Here is a 23,148-nt window from a genome sequence, read left to right on the forward strand (position 1 = left end):
TGTGTACCACCACACCACCACACCCAGCTACTATGCTGCTTTTTAAACCTGGGCCACCTGGCTAATTTGTGCAGGATGATTTATATGCTGTTATTCCTCAGGCCACATGGCTATTTCTCAGGGTCGCTCGAAGGTACAATAAATAGTTTAAGTAGCCCTGCTCTGAGACCACCCAAAAGAACGCGTGCCCCTTACTGGTTGTCTGGTTGTCTAGCTGGTTTTTGACACAGGCTCCTTCCAAAGCTTAGGTGTGCACATGCAAATTTGGGTGCATGAATGTGTATGTGTATGTATATGCGGTGTATATGTATGTGCTTGTATGTATATGTGCTTGTATGTATATGCAGTGTATATGTGTGTACGTGTGTGTATGTGTATGTGTGTGTATATACATGTGCAGCTATCCACTTTGTCTTCACAACTATGATGAAGGTATATGCTGAGGTCATAGAAAACTGCCTTTATAGAGGAACCTGGTGTAGAAGTTTTGCCCAGCCAGTTGAAACGTCCAAAGTCACTTAGCAGAGTTAGTGAGATGGCTCAGCGGATAAAGGCACTTGTTGTCAAGACTAAAAGACCTGAGTTCAACCCCAAGAATCACATGGTAAAAAAAGAACGGGGTTGGATATTTAGCTCAGTGGTAGAGCGCTTGCCCTAGCAAGTGCAAGGCCCTAGGTTTGGTCCCCAGCTCCAAAAAAGAAAACAGAAAAAAAAAAAAAAAAAAAAAGAACCAACTACAGCAAGTTTGCCACATATGTGTGCATGCGTGGATACATGCATGCATGCACGCACGCACACAACTTCCAGGGCATACAGCAAGTCAAAGCAAGCTAAGTAAGACCTCTTCAGTTCCAGAGAGGACAGAATTGCTGAGCTTTGGGCCAGGAAATAGACATGCTTTCTAGTGATCTGTATCAAGCCATCTGGCTCTGGAAGAGAAATGCTGTAGGAGAGGCCTGGTGACTGAGGACACTGGCAGGTAAAAGATGGACAGATACAATCTGGATGCTGCTGTAAAAAGAAGTCCAATTGGAAGACACTTGGCCCAAGGAGGCACTGACAGTCATTCGTTCATGAGCAGCTTCCGGGTATGGGTGACCACAGAGAGTGCCGACAAACACCGCAAGGCCGGAGGGTAGCCCCGGTTCTGTTGCTATGCTGAAACCTTCCTCTGGGTCTCCAACAGGACCCTCTATGTCTGCAGAACCAGGGCCCGTCTGACACATCGGCCCTGAGTAGAAGGCAGCTATCCGGAAGAGGGCAGGAGGGTCCGAGTAACCCTTTCAAAGGCAGAGTGGTTCAGCTGTTCTAATAGCTGAGGCTTGACCAGCAGTTTCTCAGTGGTCAGGAACATATAGGTGAGACCTAGTTGGGTGAACACCAGGAGCAGCAGGACCTCAAGGAAGAAGATGCAGGAGTATATTTAGAGGAGGTAGTATCTTCCAGAAGTCACAGAACCACGGCTGGCTTTATCGCTGTCCACTATGGCTGATGTGGAGCATCATCAGGGATGTTGATGTGGACGGAGCAGGCAGGCAGAAGCTAGAGAGCTCTCAGCAGGACCAACCAGGGGTAAAGGCACACATCTCCCGCACCATCTCTGTTGCCTTTGACATCTTCCTCACTCACTGTGAGGAACTCGGCTGTCAGGAACAGCTGCAGAAGACGTATTGTCACAAACAGAAAAGTATCTAGGCGACGTAGTCTGGACACCATTGTGAAACAGCTGCTCTCATGAGGAGAGCATGTTGCAGCCAGCTGCTTCTGTACTGTGTTCGGTGTGACTGGAGCAGAGGTGGAGAATAGGGCGGAGTTTGAGGCATGGGGTGAGGAGGGTGTATGGTGGGGTGTTTCTGGGTTCAGGGAAGGCCCAGCAGGAGAGGCAACCCCCTGCTGAGCACCAGGACTCAGCCTAGGAGCCTTCCCACTGCGGTCTGTGACAGAAACTTGATGGTGTCTATCTAGCTAATCTATCTATCTTCAAATGAATGAGACCATGTTTCAATTTTAAGTAGAGGCTGATAACTCTCTTCTTTTAGTTAAGTTCATTAGTTTTGTTTTGTTTTGTTGATGCCGGAGACTGAACCCAAGACCCCTTGCTAAGAATATGCTCTCCCTCTGAACTACATCTTACCCTTCCAATGCCTTTAAATCTGTGTTTAAATACAAACATGGGAGCTGGCTCAATGGCTCAATGGTTAAGAGCACTGACTGCTCTACCAGGGGTCTTGAGTTCAATTCCCAGTAACCACATGGTGGCTCACAACCATCTGATGTCCTCTTCTGGTGTGTCTGAAGACAACAGCAGTGTGCTCACATATATAAATAAATATATATTTTTCAACATAAATAAATACACACACGTTTTTAGATTTATAGGCTGTAGGCCATTTGGAGCAGCCTATATGAGACCTATGCCTATTCTATAGATACTCAACTTAATTTGCTGGATTAGAAGTGAGGTTTGAAAAGGTATTGTGCTGGGAGTGTAACTCAGTGGTTTGACACTTGCCTAGCCTACATAAGGTCCTGGGCTCCATTCCTGTGGTGGGTTGAATATGTTTGGCCCACGGGAAGTGGCACTATTAGGAGGTGTGGCCTTGTTGGAGTCACTGTATAAGTAGGCTTTGAGGTCTCTTAGTGCTCAAGCTCCACACAGTGTGGAGAGTTCCCTCCTGGCTGTCTTCAGATCAGTATGTAGAACTCTTAGCTTCTCCTGCACCAAGTCTGCCTGGATGCTGCCATGCTTCCCACCGTGATGATAATGGACTGAACCTCTGAAAGTGTCAGCCAGCCCCAATTAAATGTTTTCCTTTCTAAGAACGTTGCCCCGGTCATGTTATTTCTTCGCAAGCAATGGAGACCCTAACTAAGACAATTTCCAACAGGACGATTTAGGGGTATCACTGTGTTGATCGACACCTACTATCTGAACAGCTAGACAACATTACTAACCTAACCAAGGAGGTTGACTCATTCAACTGTCAAGAAGTAGGGTAGAGGTAGGGAAAGATGTCAGATTTCAGGGACAGAGCCTGTGCTCTGGGTGTGTAGGCCTGGGCTCTGTCCTCGTCTGGGTTGCAATGATGAGTGTCATACTTAGAAAACGAGCCTGAGATGATGGATCTCTGGGGTCACTGGAAGGGTTACACTTAGTGCATTCAAAGGGGCTGGGGAGCCGGCTTAGAGGTTAAGAGCACTGGCTGCTCTTGCAGAGGACCTGGGGTTGACTCCCAGCACCCATGTGGCGACTCGAAAACCTTCTAGAACTCCAGTTTTAGGGAATCTGATGCCTTCTTCTGGCCTCCATGCCTATGAGCAAGTAAAACGCCCATACGTGTCAAGTAAAAATAAATAAAGCTTAAAAAAGAAAATACACCCAGCAGAGTACCAAGCATTTGACAGGAATTCCGAAGCAGCAAACTGGCGGCTGGAGGGTTTTAGTTGCTTGCCATTTTAATTAATTATTTGTTGACTTTTGCTAGTTTCTTTTTGACAATTTCATACATGTACTATTTATTCTCTTTTATTTATTTTTGAGCCTGGGTCTCCCTATGTAGATCTGGCTGATCTGTAGACTTGCTATCTAGTCCAGGCTGGCCTTGAACTCACAGAGACTCACCTTTCTCTGTCTCCTGTGCTGGGATTATAGGTGCCTGCCACCATACCCAGTGGCTGGGTATTCATTTATTTTATTTTTTGGGACAAGGACTCAAGCGATCCAGGGTCGTCTTGAACTCACTACATAGCTCATTACCTTACCATACTAGGATTTATGAAGTGCTGGATATGAAACACCTACACACTACACAAGCACTTTGCCAACTAAGCCATATGTCCAGTTCCCATCCTGACCTTTAAAATATAGATGTCGTACGCCCATGCTCTATGCTTGCGGAGTCTAGAGATGAGAGCGAGGAGACAAACGCTGCACAGACCTGAACTGGTGTAAATCAGAGTCCAAGCCCCTGCCGTGGTATCGATGGAAAAGAGGGAGGCCCCGCCTCCGCGCAGGTAGATACCTGGAGAATAGGCAGCTGCCTGAGGAACTTAGCTGTATTCAGTGGGTGTTCCCCTCCCCCAACGCTTACAATGGAATTGCTATGGAAACAGTATTCATGTACCAGAAATCTGTTTCTCCACTAAATTTTGTTCACATTCTTTGTCTCTTGAATGCTTTGAGAGTATGAAGTGAGGCTTATCAGATTTTAGGGCTTTCCTAAATTTGGGTCGCAAGTTCCACACGACGGGGTGTGGTGGGGGTTGGGTGGAAGGTAGAAAAGGTCCCACCCTCAGGTCACCAATCAAAACAAATCACAGGTTTTCTAAAGTAGTAATTTATTAAGTTTTATGAATTTTCTGCAGGTAGAAAATAGAAAGGGTCCACCCACTAGCTAACATTGCGTATGTGCTCCTCTCACGCAGGCTTCAGCTTCTTTCTTGGGTCATCAACCCCACCCCCTCCCCCTTACAAATTCCAAGTTGGTTTCACACTGTCAGGCAGGATTGACTCCGCTTCCTCTCTTCCCCTATCTAATTCATAGTTAAATCTTGTCTTTTGTTTAAACCTAATTAGTCTTTTCTTAGGGAATTTGGCTCAGATGATTCACCCCAGAAAAACATCCAAGTGCTTGGGACTCTGGCGGGGTTGCCTTCCAACCCATCCAGTTTCCCAGACATGGTCTCTGTTTCTGTTTCAACAGTGGGGCTGACTGTCCTTTAGAGCTGTGGGTCAGTCGCTCTAAAGGCTGCTTGATGCCACAGACACCGCAGAGCAAAAGATAGAGCTTTCCCCTTTAAGACCCGCTCTAGCAAGCTAGGGTAGTGACTTTGTGTCGGCACTAGGACCCATCTGCAGGAGGAACGCCGCACCGGTCTCGCCCGCCCCAACGCGCACTGGGTGGAGCTGTCTCTCCCAAACTCGTTCCCCCGTGGGAGGGCGGGGCAGCATGGGCGTGGCACAGCTGCGGTGGGCGTGACAGCGCCAGAGGGGGCGGGGCGGAACGACGCTGCCAGGTCGGCCGGGCGGTAGGGCCTGCGCGGAGCTCGCTGCCCAGCGCGCTGGGCGGGGTGTGCGGCGAGCGGCTTCCCGGGCAGGCGCGGGCCCTGAGGCGGCGGCTGCGCCGTGCGCCGGGGCGGAGCCAGGGCGGGCGGGCGGCCGGCGGGCGGGGGCTGGGCCGGAGGAAGCCTGAGCGCCCGCGGCGACGACGGCAGCGGCGGCCCAGCAGGCTAGAAGCGTGGGTCCGCGGCTGCTCCGGGTGCGGCCGCGGGCTGCGGAGCGAGCGGGCGGCCCGGCTCCCCGCGTCCCCCGCCCGCCGCGACTGTCTGGGAGATGGCGCCGGGCGGATGGAAATCCTAATGACAGTCTCCAAATTCGCCTCCATCTGTACCATGGTAGGTGCGGCGGCAGCGCGGCCCGGGCGGCGGGTCCCCGCCTTCGAGGCGCCGCCCGCGGGCCTGTTCGAGTGCGAGCGGACGGGGCGCGGGGCCGAGTGACCGCGGGGAAGGCGTGCTGGGCACAGCAGGCGGGGCCAGGGCACTAGGGATAGGATCGAGCGGGGCTCGGGGTTGGGTACTGACCGGGGGTCGCAGCTGAGGAAGGGGAACTCTGGGTCTGGACACCGGGGACTCAGGGATTGTGGCTGGGGACTAGGGCCTGGGGGCTCAGGGACGGGGTTGGGGGCAAGGGCTGCGGACTGGGGCTGGGGACTTGGGGACTCGAGGTGGGGACCGAGGTTGGGGGCTGGGGACTAGAGACCCGGGGCTCGAGCCGGGACTTTAAACTGGGCACTGGTACCGGGAAGCCAGGGGATTGGGCCAGAGGAAGGGACGAGGTATTTCCTTGGGGCCCTGCGCGGGGCAGGGCGGGGGTCTGCGGCAGGAAGGAAGGGTCTCGATCCTACCGGAGGACGGAAGTCCTGGCAGAGTTCCTGCTCCGGTTAGGTGGAGCCCCAGGGCCCGGGCTCGGGAAGGGGGCGTGTGAAGGTGGAAACTTTTTAAGAGTGCTGTTGAAATGTTCTCTTTATTTTCAACTCTGTGGAGAAAGGAACTCTTGCGGCTTCCAACCTGTGTCTGTCCAGATGGCAGCCTTGTCTCTGGGAATCTGTGTTAATCTTGAAATGCTGCATTAGCTTTCCTGTCATTTATTTACTTTAATAGAGCAGATGCCGCTGTGTGGTGTTGAAGTACACAGACGACCCCCCCCCCAGAAAAGCGAAACGCGAGTGGGCTCCAAACGTGCTTTTGTGCATTGCCAGAAGCACCACGGTTTCCCACGTGATATGGCAAATTCATTACCTCCTTTATGAACTTCGACGTAGAGGTTGCGATTTATGAATCAATGAAAAAAGTTACTCTTTGCAATGTGGGTCCGGGGTTACATTACCAAAGACCTGCACCCTTCAGTTCCGTTTTTTGTGTCTTGAACTTTATGTAGGAGATTCTCCATCTCCCACCTGCAAGTGATCTGTGTGTGTGTGTGTGTGTGTGTGTGTGTGTGTGTGTGTGTGTGTGTGTGTTGGAGAATCAGGTAGTAAAAGTCAATTCTTTGCTGCATTCTGCAGAACAGTATAAAAAAAGGGATGGAATTGGTGGAATTAATGTACACAGCATCAAAAAAGTCATAAGATTATGGAACCACTGAAGGATCCATTTCCCACGTGAATAATTGTGTTTTCCTGGTGTTGAGAAGGGGGCTATATTAACAGTTTCTGGGATTGGTTGTGGTCATTATTTTTAGATTGCCACATGGGACAATTGAATCTTTTATAGTGATAATTTTGCCAGTTTGCCGAGCTCCACATATTTTGGGGTCATGGTTCATTGACAAAGTCTAGGGTTTCAGGAGTGGTGTGATTCCCGGAGACCCGTTCATTCACTCAGTCGTCAGGTGTTCTCGAAGCAGCTGACTGGAACCGGGGGTACAGCAGTGATCCAGACAGTTCCCACAGCAGGGCTTCAAATAAGAGCCACAAAGGGTGTGGTGGCGGCACTCTCAAGGCAGAGACAAGCAGATCTCTGAGTTTGAAGCCAGCCTGGTCTACAGAGTGAGTTCCAGGACAGCCAGGGCTACACAGCGAAACCCTGTATCTAAAACCTAACACCCCCCCCACCAAAACAAAACAAAACAAAACAAAACACCCAAACCAACCTCCACAGAACAAGAAAGAGCAGCAGGGCAGAGCCCAGGCAGGGTTCTGTACCCAGTGAGAGGCGGAGGTGAAGGATGTGTACTGGGAGCTCATCTCCTTAGGGCGTCTGCCCAGATGCATTAATTGCACATGGCGTGTGTATGCTTTTTGGCAAATGCATAGACATCCATTCCTGGCCAAAGCGAGGTTGTTACCAAGGTGCTATTAAGATTGGGCGTGTCTGTTCCCACTGCCCTCCCAGAGTCCGAGCTGAGCATCATCACAGTGATCTGCAGTTCTGAGTGTAGGCAAGGCTGCTGTCCATCTGCCGAGAGTGAATGAAAGTGAAAATCAGCAAAGGTCCTGCCCTGCTTGGAATGTGAATTGTCCAGTGAGTGAGTAACTCTCTCTTAAGCCGGTCACCTGACGTGAACAACACCCTGCCCGTTTGCCTTATACAGTGGCACAGGACTTTTGTGATCTCAGGTGTCCTGTGCTGTATATGTCCCCCTTGTCTTTTATTAGTTTATGAGGGGTCTGTTTATTTGTTTGACTTCCGTCCTTGCTGGTGTTTTGAAGCAGGATCTTATGTAGGTCATGCTGAGTTTGAATTTGGTATGCAGTGGAGGCTGGCCTTGAACTCATGATTCTCCTGCCTCTACTTTCCAGCCACTGAGATAACAGGCATGTACCATCACACCAGGTTTAGACTGTAAGGGCTTTAAAGTGAAAAGCTTATCATTTATTTCTGCCATTTGGTTGGCATCTTCATACAATGGGAAAAGGTCTTCATTGACTCACAAAAGGTGAGTTCGAAGTCGAGGTGAACCTGTGGAACAGTGGAGGGCCGGGGGCCTGGACTTAGACATGGATGCGTTGGAGTGTCAGCAGCTTTGGAAACATTTACAGGAACACTTAGGATGAATTGAAATTTTATTCTGTAAATATGGAAGTTTACATAATCTATTCACTTGTCAAAATAAGGTGCAGAGCAAACCTGCAGTAGCTTTATTGTTTGAAATAGATTAAACATAAGTTGTGAGATATGCCTCGATTTACATCACTGCTATTCTGCTTTTGTGTGAAGATGAGTGAGATGTGTTGGTCTTGGTTTCGGAGCCTGGCTCAGAGAGTGACTGACTTCAGCCTGTTCTGCATGTGCCTCCAGAGTTGTTTATGTGCTGTCCGCTGTTGGCACACCTTCAGCTTGATGTGTTGGCTGGTGTCCTCGGTGAAATTCTCTTCTCACAGCCTGGTGCGTGCAGTTGATGAGATGTTTAGTTCTGTACTCAATAATCAGCAAATGGCAGGGAAAGCGGCCCATCTATGCATGCAAAGGACTCTGGTTTGAAGTCAGCAGCAGCCCGTAGCTAATCCAGCTGCTCCAGTATGTCTGCTGGAGACCAGTGTTGCCCACTGGGAGTTCCTTAGCTGCAGCACTGGCTGAAGCTGGCCGCTGGCTCTGGTTGATTGTGGGAGTCCTAGGTGGGAACAACTTACTGGGGAGGGGAATTCGATAGAGCAGAAACGAGGAGGTGAGTGAGGGCTTCTCATCATGAGATGGCACTGGCTTGGCTGCTTGCCAAGCAGGGAGGGGTGTGAGTGTGTGTGTGTGTAGGTGTGTGTAGGTGTGAGTAGAGTCAAAGCCACAAGGTAGGCGCTCGGTTGTACTGTAGGCAGAACTCGACCCTGAAGCAAAAACTTTAAACCACTCGTTGAAGCAGTCTCAGGTAAACCTGCCTATTTTGCCTTTTCCTGCTCCTCCTGACTGCTATGTGTGTGTGTGTGTGTGTGTGTGTGTGTGTGTGTGCGTGCGCGCGCGTGCCACTTAGCATTGTTCCAGAAGAGGAGGGGGCACAGTCTTAAAGCTTAGCTTTATTTGAAGGAATGTGGAGAAGTAAGGAGGTCACTGCCTTCCCTTCCTGTCCCCCCCCCCCCAACTTCTTTCTGTGTTTGGAACTCCTGAGTCTTACGATCCATTAATGGCTGGGATTAAAAGTGGTCTCCACCATTCTTGGTGTACTTCCTTTCTGTGGTCATCAGGATTGATATTTTGATTTTATGTCTATGGTGAGAAACTGCTTCCCATAAAACATGTCGTGTGAAATGCCAGAAGGATGTTTAGGGACATTTAAGAAACTTTGCTGGTCTGTCCTGATCCCAAATCAAAATTCTTTATGTGGAGGCAGAGGATGGAACTTGGGTGCCATATTTCTCAGATGCCACTATCCACTCACCCCACTTCTTTCTTTCTCTTTTTGGCAATGTTTAGCCTGGAGCTTTCTAATGAAGCCTGGTGTTTGGTTTTGGAATTAATTTTGGGTGATTGTTCATGCACACACTCTAGAAGCCTGCCCGGTTTGTCACAGGTTCATGTCCCTGTGGGATCATGGAATGGAGACTCCGGTGAAGCAGTGGAGTCTTGGGCTGTGTATTCCACACGCCTGTTTTCTGCTCTGCTCCCCAAGCAGGATCCAGGTGACAGTCCAGTTTGTCCCTTCAGTCACTATCATGATTGTTTCAAAAGTTGACCAATAAGCATGGAGAGTTGGATGTTCTAAGATAATTGGCAAGATGACCGGGTCACAGGGGTAGGTAATTAGGTGGCCAGCAGGTTGTGTTCAGCAGGTTGTGATGAGATCAGAGCTGTGGTTCTCAACCTTCCTGATGCTGAGACCTTTAATACAGTCGTTCATGCTGTGGTGATTCCCACCCATAACATTATTTTATTGCTGTATCATAACTGTAATTTTGCTAGTTATGAATCGTAATGTAATATCTGATATGTAGGCAATCAATATGTGACGTCTGTGGGTGTTGGTAGAGGGTAAAGTGATATAGTTACTAGGCATGAAATTATATATAAGACACAGTCTCTTGCTAATCTTGGACACTCACCACAAGTAAAGGTACTGTGCTGAACTGCAGTAAAACAGCACATGGGGTACATACAGTGGACCTGCTTCATGCCAAGTGGCCTGATAATTCCTTCCCATCTCTCCACAACCTTATTATAGATCCTGAGTTGGTCATTTACCACCCAGTTAGTTCCTGATCCACTCGGTTAGTTTCTGCCACTGAATCTGTACACAGCAACCTCTTTCACAACAAGGCTTTTTTAAAAAATCTATGCTTTTGACCAAGTCACTACAGATGAGGCTGCTCCTGGTCCTTGACCACATTCCTTCTTCCTGTCTGTAAAGTAATGTTAATTCTACTTCTGCACCTTGCCATCGCAGGGAAGACTTATCCTGAGTGCATTTCTTATAATTCCAGAAACTGAGATTTAACCACATTGGGGGCGGGCTGTTTCTCTTTGAGTAGTTGCTTCCAGAAACTTAATAGGCTGTTTTATTATGTATTTTATTCTGCATTATGCTATAATAAAAAAGGTAATTCGAGCCCAGATTTTGACATTTAGATGTGTGTGTGGGGAAAAGTTTTCTTATAATTCCGAACTGGTTTTTTTTTTTTTTTTTTTTCATCTGTGAATGCAAGGATTGCATCAGATGTCTCTTTTAATTAAAAAAATTATCGCTTGTATGTGTACTTGATATGCATGTAATTATGTGTGCGCTGGCGAGCATGTCCTCTCCTGGGTAGGTGGGTTTTGGGGATTGAACTTGGGTTGTCAGGCCGCTGACAAGCACCTTCACACATGGGGCCATCTTGCTGGCCCAGATTAAACAGTCTTTTGGTAAGCATTGCATTGACTCCTTTTAGATCTAAAATTGAGGTCTCATTCTTTGAGAAGTTGTAGCTGATGTCATGATGCTGTCTGTGCTCCCATCAGGAACTCATAGTCTTGTTTGATTTTCCTGGCATCTTTTAGTGTTGCAGAATTTATGCAAAATTACACCCCACAGTAAATACACATTTTCCCCCTTTCAAGTCTTCACTGCAGATTAATGATTTCAGTATTTTATTACCATCAGACTAATCCAGATAGCTATTTACTAACCTCCGACTTCTGGACCTTGTATGTGGGAGACACTCTACTACTAAGCTGCATCCTTGACACTTTTCTGTTTGTTCTAGTTTTGGCCTTTGAGATAGGGTCTTGGTGTATGGCCCTGAGATGCTTCTAGCCTGATCAATGTGTCTCAGCTCCTGAGAGCTGGACGTGCAGGGTCACAGCTCTGCACCCCCACACCTGGCTTTCTCAGTTTGGACACTTTTTTGCCTGTACTGTTGAAAAGAAAAAGCATGCACTTGGATTGGTTCCCTTATGTAAGGGTCCACATTTATTTCCTAACTGTGACTTCTTGGGCTAAGTAACCTGTTGCCTGGAGTGTCGCACTGCTCATGCTGTGGCCACCGGATGGGAATGGGAATGGGGTGGGGTGGGGTTAAGCTGTTTCTGTTGCCCTGGTGAATCTTACAGCCCAGCAAACACTCGCTGAGCCTGAACTTACCGGTTCATCCAGCATTAGTTATTAGCAGCAGCTGCCTCTGAGGACACTCACTTATATTTAAATTAAATTATAACACTAAAGCTAAGAATGAAGTTGATTATCTTCTGGTTTGAAAAGTTTGAGAACTACTTTGTTTCGTCTGGCAACAGCAGTGCCTGACTGGCCTACTTTAAAGATTCAGGTAGCTTTGAGCACACTGTGAGGAGAACAGTTGAATCCAGTGATGTGTATATGCTAAGCACATGCTAAACCTATGCTCTGCCACCCCAGCAGCCAGCCTTTACCTTATTACCATGTTCATATAGATAATTGTTTAATATGCACAGTTTGTATAGAAGGAGGTAGGAATGGTGTAGAGTTTGTTTTGGAAGAATATCAAGACTGAAGTGGGGTGTGGTACTGTGTACCTATAATTAAAGTACCTGGGAGGCTGAGGCAGGAGGATCATGAGCTTTAACAGCAGACCAACTTGAGCCATGTATTGAGACCTTGTCTTAGGGGAAAACTAAAATCCCAGATTGCTGATGGTACAGTGTGATGCGAACCAGTGAGCTGGCTGGCTGCTATGCTAAACTCTTTGTTTAAAATATTACAGTAAGGTATTGTAGCTTGGTTCTTTTGCTGATATAGAACAGTTAACCTCTTTTTGGTTTTTCAGACAGGATCTCTCTGTGTACCCCCGGCTGTCCTGGACTTGGTCTGTAGATAAGCTGGCCTCCGACTCAGAGATCGCCCTACCTCTGCCTCCTGAGTGCTGGAATCAAAGGCTCGGGCCACTGTGCCCTGCACCTTTTTTTTTTTTTTTTTTTAAAGTAGGTTCCCTTGCTTCCCTGTCTGACATGGAATTTAGTAGCTGAGAATAACTTTTTTAATTAAAAAAAGTTTATGTATTCATATGCATGCACACATGTCACGGTGCATGTGTGGAGGTCAGGAACAACCTTTCAGACTTAGTTCTTCTGTGTTTGGGGGATTGAGGTTAGGTGGTCAGGCTCTGTAGTCCATGTCTTAACTCACTGAGCCGTCTTGCTGACATCTCTCTGAACTTCTGATCCTTTTGCATCTTCCTCTTGCGTGCTAGAACTACAGGCTAGGAGTCCGTGCTAGGTTTTATGTGGTATTGGGGATTGAACCCAGGACTTTGTGAATGCTAGGCTAGCACTTTACTACATCTCAGCCTAAGAGCTGCTAAGTTCTGATGTCTGCAAAGTCTGAATGCTATAACATTTTTAAAAAGGTCTGAAGTTGTAGACGTTGGGTTAGTGTGTACAGAATTGTGTCTACTGGGTTCTCTCGAGGGTACCTGAAAAGAGAGCTTGAATAATTCTTCCAAGTTAGAAGTGCCTGTGTGGGTCAAGTAAGGCATGAAGGAAGTCTAGGGGCCTGGAGAGGATAGGCTAGAGCAGAGCCCTCTGTGGGGTAGACAGTTTTAGTGGACACTCTGTGGAACGGACATTCTTCTGCTTTGTGGGTGAGTATCTTAGCCTGTTGTCAATTCCTTATGACTTTGAAGACATTTTTTTTTTTAGACTTTTAAAATGTTTAATATGTTGTTTATTTTATTTTAAGTGTGTGAGTGTTTATCTGTGAACCACATGCATGGAGTTCCTATGTGGGCTAGAAGAGGGCATCAGATACTCCCCCAAAGGTCGTTTGTTCATTCGTTCGAGGTCGCGCCCCCCACCCCCCTTGAGACAAGGTTTCTTTACAGTCTTAGCTCTTCTAGAACTCATGCAGAGATCCTCCTGCCTCTGCCTCCCAAGCACTAGGATTAAAGGGGCGCGCCACCACACCCAGCACATTTCTGTTTTTTAAAACAAACATTTTGAGGTCACATATTTATTAAACCAATTTGTTTAAAAAAGCTACTTCAGAATCTTAAATATGTAATTCACAAAGATGAGCCGAGTATTTTAGTTTTCATATTAAATATTTAAATACTTAAAGTGCATTTGTTTCTATATGTAATGTTTACAACAAACCAAACCATTGTGTATACATTAATCTCCAGTGGCTCCATAAACGCCACAGTTGTAGCCACATCTGTGTGTTCACAGCAACCCGTACATTTACTGTGCGCTTCTGGAGGCCGGAACTTTGAAGTGGATGTTAGAGGGATTATTCTTTGGGAGGGTCTGGGGAGCCCAAGTTTCTTTTTTTTTTTTTTTTTTTTACACCTTTTCTACCTTAGAGGCTTCCTATGTTCCCTGGCCCCAGCTTCTCCTGTGTCTTTAGGTCAGCAATGTCTGGTCCTCAGATACCGATTTCCTGTCAGTCACTGACACTTGGGGTGGAGGGGCCCATCTGGATAATCCAGGATAATCTCCAAGCCAAGGCCATTTGATTTTAGCAACTTTAAGCCCTTATGCAACCTTAATTTCCCCTTGTCCTGTAACGCATCATATTTACGTGCTCTGGGGATTAGAGCATGGCCGGGGTGGGGGTGGGGGGATGCGGGCGCTGGTGCGGGCTGGGGAAGGCTTTTCTCTTCTGTTCACATAGTGCATTCTGAGGGCTGTGTAGGGGCCTGTGTTGGATGGGCCTCGTGTCTGCACTTTGACCAGTATAGCAAACAAGAGCGGTTACTCGAGTCCTGATACCATGCTTAGTCTCAGCAGAGCAGTCTTTACTGTGGGAGTCAGCTGCTAGATCTGTAGCTCGAGAGGTGATGAAAATGAGGTGGATCCTATGTGGTCTGGCCGCAGTGAGTGCTTTGGAATCACGTGACTGGCAGTGGCGGCAGGAGACACAGCCCTGTGCTGCTGCAGACCTTCCCCCATTCTGACCAGTTCCTCTGCTCAGGTGAGGCTGGGGTTCCCAGCACAGTTTCTCTGTGTAGCCCTGGCAGTCCTAGAACTCAGGCTGGCCCCGAACTCAGAGATCACCTGCTTCTGTCTCCCAAGTTATAGGATTAAAGGCGTGTGCTGCCACTACTGTGATTTTTTTTTTTAATTAAAGACTTTATTTTTATATATGCGTGTCTGTTTTAATGTGTGCAGATGCCCACAGACACTAGAAGAGAGAATTTGGTTCTCTGGGGTTCCTATGGTGGGGCTGATGAACCACTGGGACATTTCTCTAGCCCTGAAGGGGATTATCGATTTACATTGATTAAAAAAATTATAGAACATACCTGTGTAAATAGAGTTAGAATTTATTAAGAAAATGTTTTGATACAGACTGAGTACATGTTAAGGCAAGAGAGTCACGTTTAAATGTCTCAGCCACAGCTATGTATAGGATGTTTGTGGCTTTTGAAATTGCATTGCACAAAGGATTTAAAAAATTAAAAATGTTTTCATAGGGGCCGGATTCAGTTCCCAGCACCTCCGTGTCATCTCATAACTGCCCGGGGCTCCAGTTCTGTGGGATCCAGTGCTGGCTTCTTTCCTTTGGCCTACAAGGGCACTAAGCTCACACATGGTGCACACACATAGAGTCCACAAACACTCATAAAATAAAGTAAAGTAAGTCTAAAACAATATTCTGATGTGTTTGTTTTTAATCCAAGGAACTGTTTTGTTTGCTTGTTGTTTTGAGAGAGGGTTGCTCTGTTTAGTCTTGGCTGTTGTGGACTACACTTGTAGACCAGGCTGGTCTCGAACTTCTCCCTCATGTCTGGTCTAGGAACTTTCCTTAGTGAATGAGACCAAGGTAGCTGGAGGTTCGTCTTGAAGGTTACAGTCCAAGAGCACAGATGAGTCAGTGAGACAGATGACAGACAGACAGAAAGGTCCAGAGAGTGCTTCCGGATGTGCTCCACAGGAAGTCAGGGAGGTTGACTGCAAACATGGTTCTAAAGCTTAAGATATTTTTAGCCAGCAGGAGTAAGGGGCTCCTCATATCCCCCTAATTTTCTCTAGTTTTAAATTCCTGGCTAGTCTTAAAGCTTCCTATCAAAAGGATGGGTGGGTTTCATTAAAACCTACCCTGAGGTTACAGGAAAGATTGGACACACTCTGCCTCTGAGGACTGCAGGGCAGGAGAGGGTACTGATTTAAGCCAGTCAAAAGGTTCGGAGCTTGCTGTGGGGAAGGAGGTAGGGTCAAATGGCTAAAAGTCCAGTCAGAAGAATCCCAAAGTTTGAGCTGCCAGCTGTTGCAGGACTGTTGGGATTAGATTTGGAATCTCAGTAAAGCTACTGGCGAGGCAGAGGGAAAAAACAAAACAAAACAGTTAACAACTTAATCTTTCCCACTGTCTTTTTAAGTCTAGACATTCAGCATGACAGTGTAAGAGAAAAAAAACATATTGAGAGGGAGAGAGAAAAAGGCAAATATTTGTGTCTGAGCTGGATAAGGATGAGAGTGCTTCCGGTTCACAAGGTAGGGTAGTCTCGAGGTGAGCCTCGGGTCTGACAGAGAGCACTGTTGACAGGTGGGTGCTCCCTGAGAGTTTGTGAGGCAGCAGGTTGCAAGATCTGACGCTGTACCAACTAGTGGATGATGGACGGCTTTTCATGTTGGAACCCAAGGTCCACTCTTGTCCCATTTTTGAAGTCTGTTATTAGAGTTCGTAGAACTTTCTGTCACTTTAACTTTATATATAATTGTGTGGATCTGTACCTTGTGTACACAACTAAGTTTATATTGAAGAGTAAAACTGGATTTGAGTTTGGACACAGTAAGCTTTAAATACATCGGCTATAGCACCTCATTGGACAGTTGGTGCCCATATTCTTTCTTAAAACTGTTGCTCTCTGGTTCTGGAGTAGTGAATCTAACTCTTCTGCCTTCCTCCAACGGGTGGCGCTCCACCACAGTGTTATGTCTCCTACGTGCTTCTGGGGCAGGGGTCTGTCTTTATTATTTATTTTTAAAGGCAGGGTCTTGTGTATAACCCAGGCTGGCAAAAGTGTATGTGCAGCCGAGGACGGCCTTGAATTCCTGATTCTTCTGTGTCTGCCACCCAAGTTAGGTTCACAAACATAACCAACCCCCAAGTCCAGCCTTCTTCCTACTGTTTTACTTTGAGAAATGTCAGAGTTGGCAAAGCTGACCTTGGATTTGCCACTCTCTTGCCTCAGCCTGTACTAGCCAGGATTACAAGCCTGTGTTACCAGGCCTAGCTCTTAAAACATGTAGGTACAGTTCATACTCCATGTAATCTGTGTTTTATGGGACACAGTGCAGTGGTCTATCATTTTGACCATCCTGTCAGTTGTGGGACATTTCTCCATCTCAGAAGACAATGCTCCCTTCAGCAGCCCTCCTTCTGCACCTTCTTTCCCACTCTCCTCCCCGCCAGCCTCAACTACCATCATTGTACTTTTTAGTATATGTGCTGCCGAAGCGAGCACTACCATTGTACTTTTTATGCGGCTGTTGTGACTGGCTCTCTGCACTTGGTATCATTTTCAGGCCTATCTGTGTTAGAAGATGTACCAGTATTTTGTCACTTTAGGCGGATGTGTTTTCTACTGTATTTACATCGCATGTTTTATCTGTTGGCTCATTGGCTTTGAGTTGTTTGCCTTTTGGTGGATAAATGCTGCTGTGAAGTCAGGACAGTAAGTTTTGGGTGGTCCTGCCTTCGCTTTATCTTGGGCATCTGCTTAGAATCGCAGGCTTAGGGCCAGTGAGGAGGCTCAGCAGGAAAAGGTCTTCACCACTCAAGCCTGGTGGCCTGCATTCCGGCCCTGGAATCCTTGTAAAGGTGAGAACTGACTCTGGTTCTCTGCCCTCTGTGTGTGCAACTCACATTTTCTCACCACACACTCATGCACACACATGCACAGCCTGTTTCCCATGGGATGGCCTTAGTACCCTTGCTGAAAACAGAAATGTATGAATATGCGGCTTTATTTCTGGAATCTTGGCTTTTTTTTAATTCTGTTTTTGAGATCCTGTCAAGGCTGTTTTCAAACTTGTTAAGTAGAGGATGACCTCACAGATAGATGCTGGGGTGACAGGCCTGGCCTCCACTCCCGCTGAAACCTCAGCTCTGTTTCCTTGACCTGCCCATATGACCACCCTCCAGTGTTACTGCTTTGATTATGGGTGCTTTGAAGTGAGTTTTGAAATCAGGAAGTGGGGGTTCTCAGACTTTGTTCTTTTCATGATTACAGTCGACTCTTCTGGGTCTCATGTTGATTCTGCATGGGTTTTAGATCAGCTTGTCAGTGTCTAAACAAGTTGCTGGGATTCTGATAGGGATTACATGGATTGATTGTGGAGTATTGCCAACTACATGTCCCATAGTGTGTGGGGATGGTTTTTTTCTGTTCCCCTCAATATGCTTTAAATTTTTTCAGTAATTTTAAAAGAGTTTGTTGAGTATATTCTGGTGTATTAGGATGGTTTTGATGAAATTGTGGTCTTGTTAAAGATTGTTGAGTGTAAAAGATGTGGAAATAAGCAGTCTTGTCTTATGCCCAGCTCCTCAGAGCCCGTTTGTCCCAGCAGCTCTTGTGTGAGCCTAAGATCTTGGTGTGAGATTGTGCTGTGTGGGTAGAGATAGGCTAATTCTTCAGTTCACACTGAGGTTTGCTTTTTTAAAAAGACACATGGGGTTGGGGATTTAGCTCAGTGGTAGAGCACTTGCCTAACAAAAAAAGAAAACACACACAAACACACACACACACACACACACACACACACACACACACACACACACACACACACACACACACACAGGGTAGCTGTCTTCAGACCAGAAGAGGGCATCAGATCCCATTACAGATGGTTGTGAGCCACCATGTGGTTGCTGGGAATTGAACTCAGGATCTCTAGAAGAGCAGTCAGTGCTCTTAACCACTGAGCCATCTCTCCAGCCCTGCTGTTGAGCTTTTATGGATGTTTCCTGTGTTTGTTTGTACATGTGCAGGTGTGTGTGTGTGTGTGTGTGTGTGTGTGTGTGTGTGTGTGTCCAGGAATCTGCTAGTTTGGCCTCTTGGGTGCTGTGAGGGCAGACATGTCACTGCTCTTGGCCTTTCGACGTGGGTTCTGGGGATCACAGTCATGTCTGTGTGTGTGTCTGCATGGCACACACTTTTGCAAACAGGCGAACAGTCTCCGTATTATCAGGCTGAGAATGTCTCCTGTGCCTATTCTGTTGGGTTTGTGTGTTTCTTTTCTTTGGTCATGAAAAGGTGTCACTTGTGTTTGTGGAAGTGAGCGCGTGATCTTACTTAAATTCAGGTAGCACGCTCTATGATAGGGATTAGTTTTAGGTGGTCAAACCACCCTTGCATTCTTGGGGTGACTCTGGGGGTTGCTGGTGTATGGCCCTCTGGAGTGTCGATGAGGTCATTTGCTAGGGCAGTGTTGGAGATTTGTGTGTACTTTTAGGAAACCAGTTTATTTTCTTCTCCTTTGTCTGTGTGACTGAGGCTAGCCTAGAACTCCTAAGTCTTCCTGCCTCAGGCTCCCCAGTAGCTAGATGACAAGCCTACAGTTGTGCCTGGTGTGGGATCTGTTTTCTTGTGTGTGTGAATGGAGTATGAGTGTGTGCTGGGTGGAGGCCTCTTCTGTCACTCCACCTTACTCTGCTGACAGTCTCTTGATGAACTTGGAACTCACTGATTTTCTGCTGGCATCTGCCCAGCCAAGCCCTGTCAGCTTTCCCCAGTGCTGGGGATCCGGGTTTGCTTATGGCCTTGAGTGGCTTTTATGTGGGTGCTAGAGGTCCATACTCAGGGTCTCGTGCTGACAGCAAGCCCTCCTAGCCGTGAGTCACCTCCCCAGCCTAGGATTCTATTTGATTGAGTCTGCTAACCTCTACCTTTAGTTTAGATTGTGTGGCCTGTTCATGTCTGCTGTTAGTGAGGCAGCATCTGGCTTTCATGTCTGCTTTCTGCTGCCTGTGTCTGTGTTCCCTTCACCATTTCTGTATTATGTGTGGAGGTTGACAGGATTTATAATCATCTATTGGACAAGCCCCCGGGCATGCCTGAGAGGATTTCCTAAAAGCCTTACCTAAGGTGGGGTCACCTAGCCTGAGTGTGGGTGGGGACCCTTCCGTGGATGAAGGTTCCAGACCTGAGCTGAGCCCCGGCATCGGTCTTTGCTTCTGCACTGTGGGTGCAGTCTGGCCAGCTGCCTCAGGTTGCCTCCATGCCTTCCCCCACCAAAGTCAAACCTGGAGCTACAACACACTCTTCCTTTATTAGTTGCTTAAGCAGCACAGAGCATGAGTTCTCATGGAGCAGTGTAGCTGTTTCTGATGGTCTGGCTTTAGGACAGTCTTGCTATGCGGGTAGGGTGGCCTCAACTCACAGCCGTCCTGCCTTAGCCTCCCACGTGTCGGGATTGCTGGTGTGTACACCACACTCACTGTCCACTTGTTTTCAACTCATGCTTTAGGTTGGTTTTATTTTCTGTGTCTGAGTGTTTTGGCCACAAGTAAGTGTACCAGGTGTATGCTGTGCCGGAGGAGGCCAGAAGAGGGTGCTGTAGTAGAGTGGGAGTTAGACAGTTGCGAGCTGCCACGTGGGTGTGTGACCCAGACTGGATTCCTCTGGAGGGTCAGTTGTGCTCTCAACTGCGAACCATCTCTCTCGCACCCCAGTTCTCTTAAAATCAAGGACATTCTGCTGTTAACGTTTTTTTCTCATTCTGTAGTCTTTTAACACATTTTTATTGCTAGTCTATTATAATAAAAATTTAGTGTTATAAAAATACTGTTAGAAAGGACTTTGGGGCAGTGATTCCTTTGTGACAAATACGTCTGGCTGTGGGACTAAGCTGAGCTCGTGTTTCACGGCAGTGAGCAGAGTCTGAGTGAGTGCAGCCCAGTGATTCAGAGCAGGTCCGCGGGGCTAGTTTGGGTTGAGGTTATTGGTTTGCCTTTCCCCCTGAAAAGTTCCCGTATGGAACAACAAACTTTGGAAGTAAATGCTGTGTAGGAGGACATCAATGAACCAATTGAGTTCCAAAGATTCTCTCTTGGAGCTTAGTTTTCTCTGCAGAAAGTGTTGAAATGCAGTTCCTTGGCCAGGTGTCGCCTCATCTGTACTGTAGCCTTAGTTTGATGGAAAAGTTGGTGAAGGGTTAGAAGCAAGGCAACACTTCTGTCCACCGAGAGGGAACTCCCTGGGAAGTATCTGAACTTTGACAGTCACGTGGGGACATTGACATTTGGAGGGAAGTGCAAGATCTGTTAACAGCAATCCTCGTGAGCCTCAGGTCCTGCAGGGAATGAGGTACGAAGCCCATGTAGATAGTGCAGATTGTTAGAAAGCAAAAGAGGCGCTCATGAAGCAGAGGGGGCGCAGAGGTTAAGGTGCAGGCTGCCGAGGCTGCATGCTTTTAGATGGCTGCGGGGCAGGTGAGCAACAGTGGGGATGCAAGCAGGACTTACCTTCTGGTGTACAAGGTGACTGGGTGGTCCTGAGACAGCTCTACCATAAGCTAGTGTAGCTACCTAGAGGTCGTCAAGTAGAGGGGCATTGACCCACTGCCATCAGCAGTCCAAACTGCAGGCATCTCCAGACTACACAGGGCCCCAGTTGTCTGAGTTCCCCCCTGCTCCATGACGCCATAACTTGTGTGCCCGAGTGCACATGTGTGCATGAACATGCCAGAGGACAACATCAGCTGTAATTCAGTCAATTGGGCATTATCCACTTCCTTTTTTGTGGGGGGGAATCTGGGGGCAGGGCCTTTCACTGACATGGAGCTCAACAAGTAGTGGGGCTGTCTGTGTCTCCCTCCAATATGGCATTATAGCACACTCCACTACACTGTTTTTCTTTTCTTTTTTTCCCTCTTCATTTTTGAGGTAGTCCTGGCTGTCTTGGAGCTTGCTATGTAGACCATGCTGGCCTTAGACACAGAGATTCACTTGCCTCTGTCCCCTCTCCCCCAGCACTGGGTTAAAGGTGTGTACCACCATACCAGACTTTACTTTTATTTTTACATGTCGTTTCTCCGAATTGAACTCGGCTCCAAATAGATTGTTTGGTAACCACTAACTGACCGAGCTATTTCCACAGCCCCATATCTCCACTTCTTACCCAAAGAGACGAATGTGATTTCCTTACTAACACTGACTAATATTCAGGCCACATTTCAGTAGCTCGGGTTGTCTCCAGCACGTCTTGTGTGGTCTTTTGTCTTCTGTTCTTCGGAGTCATGGTCCAGTAGTGACTCATGCTGTTGATTTGGGTGCCGTGTTCCATTAACCAAGTGCGGCCTCCTCCTTTCCATGGCTGTTGAGCAGGCAGGCTGGTTGTCACACCGAGAACTTGCTGTGTTTGAGTGTTTCCTGTGGTCTTTAGATGTGCTCCTTTGCCCTTTGATTTGCTGTAAAGGGGAAGTAGGTGCAAAGGCCTGGAGTGTGCTGGGAAGAATGCTCAGTGACTCACTGTGGAACGGAGCTGGGAGAAGTGCCACTGCTCCAGATGGAGACTAAAGTGTCCTCCCTGTAAGCAAATCGCTTTACTTCCAGATAGCCAAAGTCATGGGGCTTGCCGCTTTGCCACCGCCTTCCACAGGGCATCCATGGAGAGAAGAGTGATCGGTTATTGAGTCAACAGCCAGCTACAATCCTGAATGAGCACTCCAGCGTGACCTTAAAAAGTTAGGGTGGATGAGCACAGGCGGCTCAGCACAGCATTTGTGGGCAGGCTTGAGCATTGGCTCTTAGAGTATAGGAGCTATCCTTCAACTGCAGTCCCCCAGACATCTGCCCATCAGTACAGAAGGAGGAGTGAATTAGGACTGTGCTGTCCCACAAGACCTAACGAAAGGTGCCGTGTGCTGAGAAGCGTGCGGGCTCTTGTGCATGCTAGTCACTTTCACGTACCATGTACGAGTTCTCCAGGTTTGTGAATGGAGGCTACACCATTGTGGAGACTGTGAATCTGCTCAGAAGTCTTAGGCAAGTTGCAAGTGCGAGAGTTGCCCAGACTTTCTCTATCTACTGCTTATTTGCATTTTGCTAAATCTGCTTTGCAAATATGATGTTTGCACATATGCCATCTCTCTGGACCTTCTGATAATGTCTTTCCTAGTATTGCCAGCTGTTTTGGTCTCATTTGACCTTGATGTGATGAGTGGGACAAGCCAGCCATTCTGCATGTTGTTCCTCAGGTGGGTTTGGCCGATGTTCTTTCATGATTAGATTCACATTATACATTTTTTTCCAAGTACGGAAACTGGTTCATCAAGTTTTTCCAGTGTGACATTACCTTAGTGTTTTTACTTTGTAATTAATTTCTGGGGAGATGCTTTCAAGATGACTGTAAATATACTGTTTCTCATCAAATTTTATTCATTAGATTTGGGGTTTTCTGTGTGGAGTTGGCAGTTCATTTTAAGAAGGAGGGTTCCTGTCATTCATTTGTTCGTGTCCTTAAAGCAGCATGGACTTTGCCTGTACAGACTGTGATCCATGTCAACACTGACAGTGAAGGCTCCGATTGCCCCGCATGGTCAGCAGGCGTCAGACGGACTCTGTGCTCCTTGTCCTGCTCTGTATTCCTCTGTGTGTCCCCTCCCCCACCCCCGCAACACCCCACCTTGCACTCTACGGTGCCTTGCAGTGGAGAATAGTGCTTACAAACAGGTGCTTTCCTGTGTTCCCCCTTCCTCCCTTCCTCCCTTCCTCCCTTCCTTCCTCCCTTTCTCCCTTCCTTCCTTCCTTCCTTCCTCCCTCCCTCC

General features: G+C 47.5%; 1 protein-coding gene across 1 annotated transcript in view; it reads left to right on the forward strand.

The window, feature by feature from the left end:
• Positions 1 to 5,164: 5,164 nt before the first annotated feature.
• Positions 5,165 to 23,148, forward strand: part of Usp12 (ubiquitin specific peptidase 12) — a 54,335-nt gene continuing 36,351 nt past the window's right edge. The window contains exon 1 of the mRNA XM_032886383.1: positions 5,165 to 5,394. Within this exon, the coding sequence (XP_032742274.1) occupies positions 5,347 to 5,394 (48 nt within the window). The 5' untranslated portion in view covers positions 5,165 to 5,346. The remainder of the gene's footprint in view (positions 5,395 to 23,148) is intronic.

This window comes from Rattus rattus, chromosome 16 (genome assembly GCF_011064425.1).
Source record: "Rattus rattus isolate New Zealand chromosome 16, Rrattus_CSIRO_v1, whole genome shotgun sequence".
In the NCBI taxonomy this organism is placed as follows: Eukaryota; Metazoa; Chordata; class Mammalia; order Rodentia; family Muridae; genus Rattus; species Rattus rattus.